Here is a 12,531-nt window from a genome sequence, read left to right as displayed (position 1 = left end):
TTTACAGCTTCAAGACCTGAAAAGTTAGGAACCGAGTGCACAAAAATCCCTAAAATATTGTCTCTAAGAGTAAAAAGAAATTTTGAGCTTGTCTTCTTGTGTTTACACACTTAAGTATTCAAAGCGTCGAACCTATCCCATATAGCTCAAAAATTTCACATATCTCAAAACGGCCACACCCCAAGACTTGCTAACACAATGTTCCTGACCTAGTAAATCTGTGTTAGATTGTTGAGCCTTTCCATTCTTCACCAGACTTGCCATCAAAACGTGTAGTTATTTTATTCAGGAACAATCTTCTTAAAGCAGAGAAACATATACTAGACGAACATATACTTTATGAACGTATGCTGAGAAGCTCTGAGGTAATCATCTAGTTTCTGTTGGACCTGCAGGTCGTTCTGTTTGACCACCCCCGAACTAAATGAAGACAAATGAAGTTCACTTCACTCTAATACGTATTTTTTCATCTCTGAAATACAGCTGGTTATGTATTCAGCTTCCAAACAGTGGAACAGTTCCAACAGCTACTGTTAAGTAACTACTACCAAAGCCCTAAACCAACAAAAAGCTGGACAGTACTCTTGGCTATGTCCGTTTTCACAGTATTTCAAAAGTACTTCCCAGCACAACTGTTATCACCTGAGTAATGATAATCAGAAAAAAAGCTTCTGCCATTCACCCTCAATAGCTCTGAGAATAGGGAGTACGAGAACTTTAGTTTAGGGGCTTCATGTTCTTTCCTTGCTAATAATAATGCCTAGAGGCAAAGTGAGCATTTGGTACGCCTTCACTTTTGTATCAGGAACTGCTCTGAACTGGCCTTCCCAACATTTCATCAGCTCTTTCACAGTCTTAAATCCTTAAAGTAAAGGTAAGTGCAAACATACACAGAGGTAGAAAGGCTAAAGGCTTGGGAAGACTTGATTAAAACAAGGAAGTGGCGGGGAACAAACAAACTATGAAACAAGGAATCTGTCTGTGTGTGGCTACTAAGACTTACATACTTACTTCTCAGATTTTAAACAGTACCAAGACTACCACACAACAATTTGTCATTTGGCAAAGCTAAGGTGATACAACTTCCAGAATAATGGAGGATGTACTGAGGTCACCAGTCAAAGATCTGGTCCTCTGGAACAGAATTCACTCTTTACTCTAGACTTTCAGGGGACGGAAAACTTGTTTCTGTTTCTAACTACTTCTCTCCAGTTTTCTGCAAAGGAGACAAGACTACAGTGGAGCCTGCCTCCGGTTTCACGATCCAAACCAGGAACAGCTAACCCAGGCAGAGCTGAGTCGCAGACTGAAGACAGGGAAGGTGAGCTAGCATAAGCAAGTCTGCCCTGAGAGCGCTACATGTCAAAGTACTTGGTTATGAATGCTCTTGTTCATGTTCCCTATGAAGGTGACTTTGCTCCATTTTTAAGGGAGCATTTTCCAAGAGGCTGCATTAAGAACTTCCTTTCTTTTCTATATTCATAAAAAGGGAATGTAGGGCAAGCCTGCAGGCTACTTTAGAGATTATCTCTGCTTACAAGACTCTGCCTCCACATTTAGCCTTTATCATCCATCTTTATACTCCCCACAAGAGGGAGAAATTTGCAAAAGCTTCAAAGCCTGTATCTTGCTGGTCACTGGTATTCAAACAGCGTTATCAGTCAGCCTAAAATTCAACTCTTCCTTCTTTCTGGCTAGTTTGTGCTAACGGAAGCCAAGCATCTGGGTCTGGAAAAAGGAATTCCCAACAGATTGAATTAACAAGGCTGAAGAACCGTATTGGATTTGACACAGTAGTACTACAGAGCACAATGGTGTTTTTCATATGAATTATGAACATGGCTATCAATATCAATAGAAGTGTGGCAACATTTCAGTCTCTCCCAGCAAAAGGATCAAATAATACATAAAAGCAGCAGCAAAACAAGTATAAGGAAAAAGAATTATTCAAATGCATTCCAAAACTCATTATTTGGCATCAACTTGGAAGTTACAGAAAGGCCAGCAGAAGCTGTTGAAACATGTATTTGGAGGATTCCTACCAGTTATTTACATGTATCATCAATTAACACATTGGGATCTTCTTCCAGATGGAGATTCTCACTGTTACCAACTACATTGTGCTTGTGAATATGAAATCAGACAACAAACAATTAAAGCAGCTTGTCCCTACAACATTCTTACAGTCATTGGTGGTCTTAATTAGCCCTACTACACAGTCCAGCTCATCTACTAAAAATACTAAACTCAATTGTATGAGCTAATACGCAGAAAATCTGAAACTTAAGGCAGAATAAATATGCTGCATCTTCAACAGTTCTGTACCTTTTATTCCCTTAGATGCAAAGAAACAGTGAAAGGTCTTTAAGACACTAGGAGCTCATTATTATTAAAAATGTTTTCACCTAATCCCAGCAAGTTCAAAGCCAGAACTGCTAATCCATTTTAAGTGAAATCCAGCACTTTTTAAATCTTCCTTTAACACAATCCACTTGTTAAAAAACTCAAGGTAGCATCAGTCAGACTATTCACTGGTGTGGTAAAGTCTCAAAGTTATTTTAGAAAACTGAAAGACACCTAATAACTAAAACACTAGCTGGTTTTCCGTTTAGAAGTTACTGAACTACTTCAATGTGTGGACTCAAAAGAGAAAAGCACAAGCCAGCTCTGCAGGACATAAAAAGAAATCCTAATAGAGCACATGAACATGACCATAATTTACATAGAAGGCTGAAATCAATTTGGGGGATAGGAAATAGCGTACACATACTCGTGAATATTGCTGATGGAAGACATCCAACAGGCTCCTACCAGCAACTCATCTAAAGGCAGCTATTTTATTTGTTCTTCACTGAAATTAATTATAGACTCATGCAGTCTTAGTGCACTCATAAGAAATTAATGACGCGTTCAGAAGCTATCTAGGAGCAGAACCAAAACTGCGCCACTGACCAGAGGTGAAACTTTCAAAGGATACAAATGGCAGCAGTTACATCGCCTGCAAACATGAAGTTATGACTAATCCAATAAAGCGTTCTGAAAATAAGAATCACAGTTTTGAAAATGTTCCTGAAAGAAATGAGGCATTGTAAGGCTGAAAGTGAGTGATATTACTTAAAGCAGCCTAAAAGAAACACAATTTTTTAACCTTGACATGGGAAAAGATCATTGTAGTCTCAAAACCTCAGAAGTGGAAGGTCTGTTTAAAAAGAGGCTGTATGTGTTCTGATGACAGAATACGGAAGACTACAACAGATGGAGAAAGTTAGAGATATATTTTTAACCCACTTTTTCTGAGTATCTGTGTAAGCAAGAGAGGAAAGGTGGATTAATGGAAGCACAAAAACATCAGTTTATCAAGATGTTCATTTTAATGGAGTGTTTATATACTAAGAATTCTTGGAAAGAAGAGTTCATAAGGATAATTCAAAATATACAAAAGCTTTTGAATTAAGACATTTAATAAAGAAGAGAATTGGATATTATATTTTAGCACATAAATGTTTAGTGCTCTCGGAAAAAACCCATTAACGTTTCAGAAGAAGATAATACAGATAGGAGGAAGATAAGTGAAGGTAAACTGCTTCTGCCTGAATGCATCAATAGCTAAACCTTGCAGCAATATCAAAATCTGATGCAGTACTCATTAGAAATCAAGTATGCTCAGATCTGTTTTCCTTTACAATCTCTGGCCAATTTAGATTCTGGAACACCACCTCTGCGTAAGCAAACACCTTTCAACGCACCGCATTCACGGCCACAGCAGAAACGTGTGCCCTTATCAACAGGCCAGTGGTATCCCACTCTTTCATTAAGAGAGACAATAAATGGGACAGTTAACAGAAATGATGAACATTGTGTCTTAAGGTCTGTAAACGCTGTCAATGACAGCAATTCGGTGACTATCATCTGGGGCTGCAGCCTCTGTGCTACACTGCAGCCTGCACAGATACACCAACACAGAATATTACAGTTCTTCAGCAAACAGAACCCACAGATTGTAAGAATACTTTAATACTATAATCTTAAAGTTTATAAACAAATAATAAGAATGGAAGAAATAATCGTATTTCTTATTTATTACATATAAAGGCAAACTGAACTCATTTTCCCCTCAAAAATAGCATAAAGTTTCTGCTAACTCATTTCACACCCTAGAAGGTTTAGTACACTTGGTTTCCACCATTACTTATTTAGGCATCAGAAGACGAGATTTGAATTTCTAGTATCAAAATCGAGCAAAAAATAAGCCTATACACACACCACGTCAGCTCTAAAAGATAAACCAAACTGATAAACATCTGTTTAAAAAAAGGGGAGAGACACTGTACCTGAAGTAGTTATTTTGAGATACAACCTTGCAAACCAACCTAGGGAAGGACTTTACGAACTACGAAATTCTTGCAAAACCATGCCACAATAATGCAATGCAGATCCAATGGTTTTATGTGAAACTTTTCCAACACTCAGACTTTCCCTCAGTCCACAGTTCACAGCATTTACATTGCTCATGGTCCCTATCTTATTCACAGTGAAATTCTAATTCAAACTCATGTCTAGATTGAGTATTACTGGAGACTAGTGATACGTTCTCCTCTGACATGCTGCGGTAATTAGTATTTTACTGGGGCTTTAATTCCAAGAGAAAAATCAATGCTGGAGAAGCTGTGCTGAACCAGAGGTGCAGGACAGTCATGCGATGGAGTGTGGTACTGCCACGAGAAACAACATGTGTATCTCACTAAAAAGAAGTTACAGTGTTGATTAGTTGCGCACGTAAAAAGATGCCAAAGTAAATAAAATTGACAGTCCTCAGCTTCATCGCCTACACTCCCCTCCTCTTCCAAAAGCTCTATTTGAGTTAGCATTTCTGTACTAATACTACTACAATTCACTGGGCATCATCCATGAGCCTAACAGGACACGAAGCATCCAAATCTACTGTTCTCCTATGATCTGCCAGATACTCTGCTAGTTGCAAGATATGCAGCTTCTACCTCACCCTAAGGAGGGAAAATTTTAAGCCATTTATAAGTATCTTTCTTTGATCCAGCTAAGAACACATCCCAAAATAAATAAATAAAAAGTTTACTGACTGCAAATGCCCTTCAAGTAAATGCTCCCATCTAATAAACATGTCTTCCCCATCCAAAATCAAGATTTTCAGCAGGAAGTCTCTCAAGTAGAGAAACAGAGGAACTACTTTCAGGACACTGCTGACAAAACTGGTATAGCTGAAGGTGTTTGCAACAGCAGCCAGTAGGATCAACAGGCAAGGCAATTCACTCCAGCACTGTGCCTCGCAGACGTGTCTCCTCCGACACATCTGTGTGTTACGGTTAGTTGTGAAAAGCCGCGATGACAAAAGGGCAACTTATTAAAATCCAAGCATACTTCACTGAATTGCTGTAACAATGCAGGCGGCAAAAAGTCCTGAAGCTTGAACTGAACAGGAGGCCCAGTCCAATTGCTTTGAACGAAGAGCTGCAAACTGCCCACGCCGAGGAGAAATATCAGCCTCTGCCTGCAACATAGGTAAGAAAAGCAGTTAGCAACATATTACACCTTTAGTTAAGGCTACAAGATCGGAGTAATTCTTGTACTAATTCAAAACCCTCAGCCTTAAAAAAAAACACCAAACAATCATCTCTTGTTAGGAAAATACAATAAATGTATATTCAAGAATGCACATGGGGAACTAAAAGGCTTGGAAAAATGTTTGTTTATGAGGGTTGTAATTAATGACAAGCATTTTGGAAGCAGAGTTAGCTGATATGTTTCAAAATTTATAGCTGTATCCAGCTATCAGAGATCAGAAGGAGAATAGCAAAGGATGCAGATTATCCCATATTGGCCTATTGCGTGGTGGTTAGATTTTCTTACGATACATCTAATCCACAGTATTTTTAGCGAAAAGATATTGCACTAGCATATGTTCCAAAACAGCATGCTTACTTCTGTTCTAACATAGTTGTTCATTTTCACTCCCTCTGATAAAAAAACAATTAAACTAACACCAAAAAAAGTTCAAAACTATCACCTCCACGGTTAACACATATACTATTGCTCCATCCTCTACCACTCACTGATTTAGAACACAGCTATGAAGCTACGTTTTCTGTAGAAGATAACTGTTAACCATTGAAGTGGGTAGCAACAGCAGGAAAAAAAGTTTTAAAAAAAACCCCTCCTATTCAGTAAGTTTATCGTAAGGAACGCTTTAAGACTTCATTTTTAAGCCATAAAGGTCAAAAGTGCCATAGCAAAAAAGTGTCTGGGGCAGGGGAAGGGGGGAAGCAGTTAAAATGCTAGAAAAAGTTGCAGCAAATTTTAAATATTGTTTTCCTTACAGAACCATGGATTTGAAAGTGGAAAAAGTTACAGGCTACATCCAAAGAAATTACAATCTAGATCTGAATTTTGAGCTGTTTTGCCCTCAAGCTGCTCAGTTTTTACTTCAGAGAAAGAATTCCTTAAGAGTTCTTTTAACACTGTTATAAAAACCATATTTTGTATGCGTTTATATTGTGCTAAATGAATAAGATTAACACTATCCAACTTTCTGGTTCTGATTGAATTCAACTCCCATTGAGTTTTTTTAATCTCCAGAAATACAACTTCCAGTTCAGAAAAAAAAAAAAAGCGTATTTGAACTTAGCCCACCTACTAAAAGTCACAAGAAAACCAGTGTTCTACTGAATCTTCTCAGCTAGAACGTAGAGGTTCCTTTGAATCTCTCAGCAGAAAAAAAAAAATGACATCTTACCCATTAAAAAAAAGTAGGCAAAAACATTTTCACCTCAGGCAGTGGAAGGTCAGAGTGCAAAAGCTGCATTAATTCCTTCCATAAGGCAGTCACAGGGCATAGGGCCTGCAGGTAGGAAAAATAACTATGTACCACATTTTAACCGAGGAAGTCACTGCAGACAAACACACACCGTACAGATTTAAGTGCTCTAAGTAATGCCTGCCTAAACCAGGAAATGATCTTTCAGCAGAAGTTTTTCTATCAAGAGAAAGTCACAACTAACTTCAGCACAGATATCATTCAAAGCTTCTTATATTATTACTAATGGAGCTTAACAAATTCACTTGACTGCTACAAACCAAAAATGTTTCTGGCAGACACTGGTACCTTTTGAAGACTATACCCTTTCATTTTGTGCTGCCCAGGGAAGTGGTGGAGTCACCGTCCCTAGAGGCGTTCAAAAAGTGTGTTGATGTGGCACTTCGGGACATGGTTTAGTGGGCATGGTGGTGTTAGGTCAATGGTTGGACTTGATGATCTTAGAGGTCTCTTCCAACCTAATGATTCTATGATTCTAAGTAGTCACATAAATGTAATGCAACGTTTCTGAGAGAAAATTGTTAATGAATTGTTTGATCATACACGGCAACATGAATTCACATTTGTTGGCTTCTTCATACCAGCAGCTTCAGAGGCAATCACTGTAAATAAAGCCGGTGTTTTCAATAAACCCTCGCATTACAGGACCATCTAGTGAAAGAAACAATGATAATGAACAGATACCCCAAAGGAGGGGTGGAACAACCCAAGAAATCTGTTTTCTGGTTTTCTGTCAGAACAAGAATTTTGGAGGCCCTATGTCACATATTATAGAATTTTTAAAAATTCCTTTTGTAAAAATCAAACATGGTCTCTATTAATCTTCCACATAACAAACAATAATTCCCACCTTTCCATGTTATCAACCTCTGCAGAACAGTCCAGGTATGCCAGAATCTGTTTCTCCAAGTAACTGTCAATGTTCTCCTCAGTCGCAGAAGATGCACTGAAAACATTCCGGATGGCTGAATTTGAAAATATCGCCTCATATTTCCCATCAAAAATCAACTGCAATAATGATCCACTTTCTGGAAAGAGGGAAAAAAAAAAAAAAAAAAGAAAAAAAGAAAACAGAAATCAGTGTCAGCTCTGAAACAACCTTGTCTTACACAAGCTATCCAAACCAAAACACACACCACTCCCCTTTCAAGGAGCGAATCTCCATTCACGCTGCAGGAAAAGCGCAGCTGCATTGAAACTTAAGAACAGCAATAGCAAGCACCACTTCATTCAAAATAAATTTTACACAACTTGTATTAATGTTACAGTGACATACAAACCACAGATGAATGTAAAACAAAAACTTGCACTGAAATTTCAGGGGAAATACACGGATGGCCTTTCAAACACGTACCCTACAGTTACTGAAGATGACTTCAACTATCACAAGAGGCTTTTTCCCTCCAAAACATTTTATGTGAGTGTGTTACAGTAAAATCCTATAGATAAGACAATCATTTCACAGCCTAGAGAACACTTTCAGGCGAAACACAACAAACAAAAATGGTTCCATATTTGCAGTTTAGAGAATAAATTCTCATGTAAAACTGCAGGAACTACTCAGTCCTTCTTTTAAACGTGTAGAATATTCACAAAGAATGGGCAATATGATTTTTCTTTATAAAAGAATTATTTTCCTATGATAAGTTTACTATATCAACGAGCAGTCTCCATACGGAGCCAGATTCTTAGCAGTAACTATTAAGGTGGATTTAGACCCATGAATGTTTCTCCCCTGAAGAGAAGTCATGAAATGCTACACATTTAATTCCTAAGAAGCTTCAAACCCATCAAGTTCTTGACCCAGACTATAAGTCTGTTCACAGAAGGTATCTTCCTTTCTTTCTTCAGACATGCTACAGTGCAATCAATCCATCAGCTGTCAGAACAACTTCACCATGTTAAAATCTTCTGTTCTTGAGCAAAATCAGTATCTTCCTACCCTGCAGCTGTGGCTACAACTCATGCAGATCTACTAACTGTTTTTAAACCAGCTGATTCCACATGCTGGTAATGGTGCAGCTGAAACATACAGAGGTCTGCACAGGATAGGTGCCTTAATATTAATCTGCGATTCCAGTTGGGGACCGCCGCTCCCGTGCACCCGGTGTTACCCCAACTACACTGTTAGGAGTGCCCATCTGCACACCAGCACAGGCCTGGACCCACCCAGGCAGCAGCTGTGCGAGGAAGTGAACCAACGCTCACCCCAAGCTCCCCCAGCTAAAACAAGCGGTCTAAACTTCAGCCAGCCAGGCAGACCGAGCACAGAACCAACGTCAGAAGCAGCAACAGATGCCTTGTAGGAACGGGTGACAGAGACATTCATCCTAATCTCTCTGGACCAGGCTGTTGACCACAATTTAGTTCTCCTCTTTACAGCAATGATCAACTGAATTATGCAAGAGATCTCTTGTGCCAGGTGATTTTAAAAAACACTTTAAGCTGCACCTGGAAGGGCATATGCGAAAGAACAGTAATGGTTCTGCAGCCCTGCTGACATCATACTCTCACAGAGAACAGAAAAAATGAGAAACTTTCTCCAATTTATGCTTTGGGGAGACTCTTTCACCAAATGACAGCTTTTTAACTTGGATTTTGGTTGCCCAGATGGGTGATGTTGTAGTGTGAAGAGTAACTATTAGCTGTGAGGACAATAATGAAGAGGTCTTCTCTTTCCAGTAACACTGGAACCTAACTGTAAGTGCAGAAAATCTGCTTTTGATCCTGTGTTGAGCTTCTTATATGACATTATACAGAGTCAAGTTCACAGTCTTTAAATTTAGTTTCAGGATGATCAATAGGAAGGGTCCATGTAGGTGACAATGAAGAATCACCACAACCCCACCATTTGCTTTCTCTACTACAAAATACCTTTCTTCAACAACAGTCTTCCCCACATCTTACAGCAGCACACTACTTAACAAACAAAAAACACTAAAAAACCTAACAAAACCCCAAAGACCACAAACAGCATACACAACTCTGAAAAAATAAGACAATCTGACAGATGTCAGTCACATCACCTAGGCATGACTGCAGTGATTAAGGTTAAATAAGAAGTAACAAAACAAAACAGAGCTGAATAGCTCTGTACAGTTCATTTCCAAAATTCCTAAGTGCTTGGGTAAAGATAAATGAGCCTTTCAACACACTGCAACCTCTGAAAGTTCTAAACAGCACTGCCCATGACTTGAGCACACCTGTACTACTACCCTGTCTGAAATATGGAAGTGCCTTTTTCATGACAAACATTACATTTTAAAAGCTGCTGTGTTCCCCTGCAGAAAAGCAGGGTCAGTGACAACCTACCCAAGTCCCCTCCAGAGACTGCTTTCCATTGTTTCCTCAAGGAACTATGACTAAATAACTAATAAAACACACAACATGTAGTTCATGCCAGACTTTTTCTCCTCATGTTTTGCCACAAGAGCGAGTTCCCTATCACTGCCAAACTCAGACAGGTAGTCTTTCACCTGAGGGTCAAGGGGCAGCCGAAATAAGCACCGTGATTAAAAGCCACCAGAATGCCGACACGAAGCGGGCGCCAGGCCGGGACTGCTGCAGCCACAGCTTCTCCCCCTGAAGTCCTGACGGAGCGGCCCAGAAATTCTGAGGAGAGCTCAGCGGGCCTCCCCGCCCTGCGGCACCGGCGGGCTCCAGGGGGCACAAAGGGCGGGAGGAGGGGGGACACGACCGCCCCCGGGGCGGACGCGGGTGGAAGGAGCCGCCAGCCGCGGTCCCGGCTGGGCCTAGGGCCGGCGGAGAGGCTGGTGGTTCCGGATACCCCCAGCAGCACCTTCCCCGCGCCGGGCCGGGACCTCCCCTCCCTCACCTGCCGCCGCGACTTCGCCCTGCTTCCACTCCAGGGCCTCCGCCGCGCTGAGGAAGCCCCTCAGCAGGGAGCGCTCCAGGGCCAGCATGGCTCCCGCCGCCCCCGCCCCGCCGCCTCGCACCCCTGCGCTGACAGGCGCTGCCGCCGTCCCCTCAGCTCATGTGCGGGAACCGGCCGCAGGGAGCCGCCATGACACTGGCGCCGGGCACGCCGGGAGGACGCGGCGCCGCGCATGCGCGGCAGCAATCCGACCGCACAGCCCGGGCCTGTCAAGCGCGGGAGAGCGGGAGGAGGCGCGTGCGCGCTGCGGGCGCGCGGGAGGAGCGGAGCGGTGGGGTGGAGCGCGCGGCGGCAGCCCCGCGCTTCAGCAGGAGCCCGCGCGCGCGGGGCGGGGCGGGGCCGCGGGGCCGGGTGTTTCGCTGCTTCGGCGCGAGCGGGCGCTGACCCCGGGGAGGCGTAGGCAGGCGGACGTCTGCGTCTGCGTGCGCGCGCGCGCGTGCGTTAGGCGTGTGCCCGCGCGCTCCTGTGCGGCCATCCCTGCGGGCGGCCCCGGGGCCCGGCCGAGGCGCCCGGCCCTCAGGGGAGCGCCTCGGCCCGCCGGGCGGTGGGGAGGTGCCGTGTGCCCGCCCCTGGGGCCCGGCGCGCTGCGCCCTGGCTTCGTCCTGTTCTTGTCCGCCCAGTGGAGGAGGGGGAAGGGAGAGAACCGCGAGGAGGAACCCACTCTTTGTTACGGCAGGATGGAAACTCGTAAGGTGGTGTAACCAGACTCCCGCCATGTTAGAGAGAGCGTTCGATGTGTCTGGGGAGAGGAGGGGAGCTGCGAGGCTCGTCCTGGGGAACTCTGCCCGCCCTTCTGTGCCCTGGTTGGCTCAGCCAAGCGGTAACCGCAGTCACCCGTTGTTCTGTGGGGCTCGCCGTACTTAAGGTCACATCATCCTGAGTTACAGCATCAGACACGTAGTTCAAGCTTGTTGGAAGCTCAGTGCCCCCCCGAAGATCCCAGCTAAGCGTTCAAACCGTGTTCTGCAGTTTTGCTGAGTTGATGCGCAGGCCCTCGCTGCGAGGAGAGAGGTGGTGCCTCAGGAAGCTCCCAGCATACCTGCAACCTTTCCAGTTACATTTGCACTTTAAAAATAAACGTAGACTTAGTCTTGAAGTGGCAAAGGCAAAAGAATGACAATTATTATACAGCTGTTAGGACCTACTAGTAGTGTCTCTCAGCCACAGGGTCTGATGCGGTACTTGACGTATGTTATAGCTGCTTCATGACATCACCAACTGGCATTGTATCCAGTGGTTCTCCCAGCTCTGACCAGTTTGCCAACCTGTGCTCTTGCTTCCCCTAGACTCAATAACAATCGCTGCTGTCAGTGAGGTGGAGGTAGAGAAGCTACACTTCGAGAGGCAGCGTAGGCCACTGCACAACAAGAGGAGAGAGATTCAAACCACTCTTTGAGAATGTACAACAAAGACCATGGCTAGTGCAAAGAGCTCTGGACAGCTCTTCTCTCATATTGTGGTGACTCTTCTAAAAGTGCTGACATTAATCTTCATTAATCATTTAGAAAATATTATATACTAATATTACTGTATCTCTTCTTGTATGGTACTCCAGATCAGTAAATAACTAGACAAAGATGAAGTAGGTCTTGAGTAAATACATACTCTGCAAAACAAAATTGTAAGATCTGAGGTGCAGTCTTCCCACTCTTAATAGGTTATTTTTCTTAAATTTAGTCATTCATTTACTATTGTCTTTCCTGATGTCCATGAACATACATTTGCTGTTCATTTAGCAAATGTTTCTCTGTTCCTTCTTTTTTCTCCTTTCTGTCACATCAGAACACAC

General features: G+C 42.7%; 1 protein-coding gene across 2 annotated transcripts in view; it reads right to left on the bottom strand.

The window, feature by feature from the left end:
- Positions 1 to 10,770, bottom strand: part of TTC27 (tetratricopeptide repeat domain 27) — a 115,426-nt gene extending 104,656 nt beyond the window's left edge. For both annotated transcript variants that reach the window (XM_086460518.1, XM_086460517.1), the window contains exons 1-3: positions 10,683 to 10,770; positions 7,698 to 7,875; positions 5,395 to 5,524 (exon numbers count right to left, since the gene is read on the bottom strand). In XM_086460518.1, coding sequence (XP_086316644.1) covers positions 5,395 to 5,524; positions 7,698 to 7,875; positions 10,683 to 10,770 — 396 coding nt within the window. The remainder of the gene's footprint in view (positions 1 to 5,394; positions 5,525 to 7,697; positions 7,876 to 10,682) is intronic.
- Positions 10,771 to 12,531: the final 1,761 nt, after the last annotated feature.

The sequence above is a fragment of the Leptosomus discolor genome, chromosome 2 (assembly GCF_034619465.1).
Source record: "Leptosomus discolor isolate bLepDis1 chromosome 2, bLepDis1.hap2, whole genome shotgun sequence".
In the NCBI taxonomy this organism is placed as follows: domain Eukaryota; kingdom Metazoa; phylum Chordata; class Aves; order Leptosomiformes; family Leptosomidae; genus Leptosomus; species Leptosomus discolor.
Note: the sequence above shows the minus strand (reverse complement) of the source record. Positions and strands in the feature narration are given on the sequence as shown.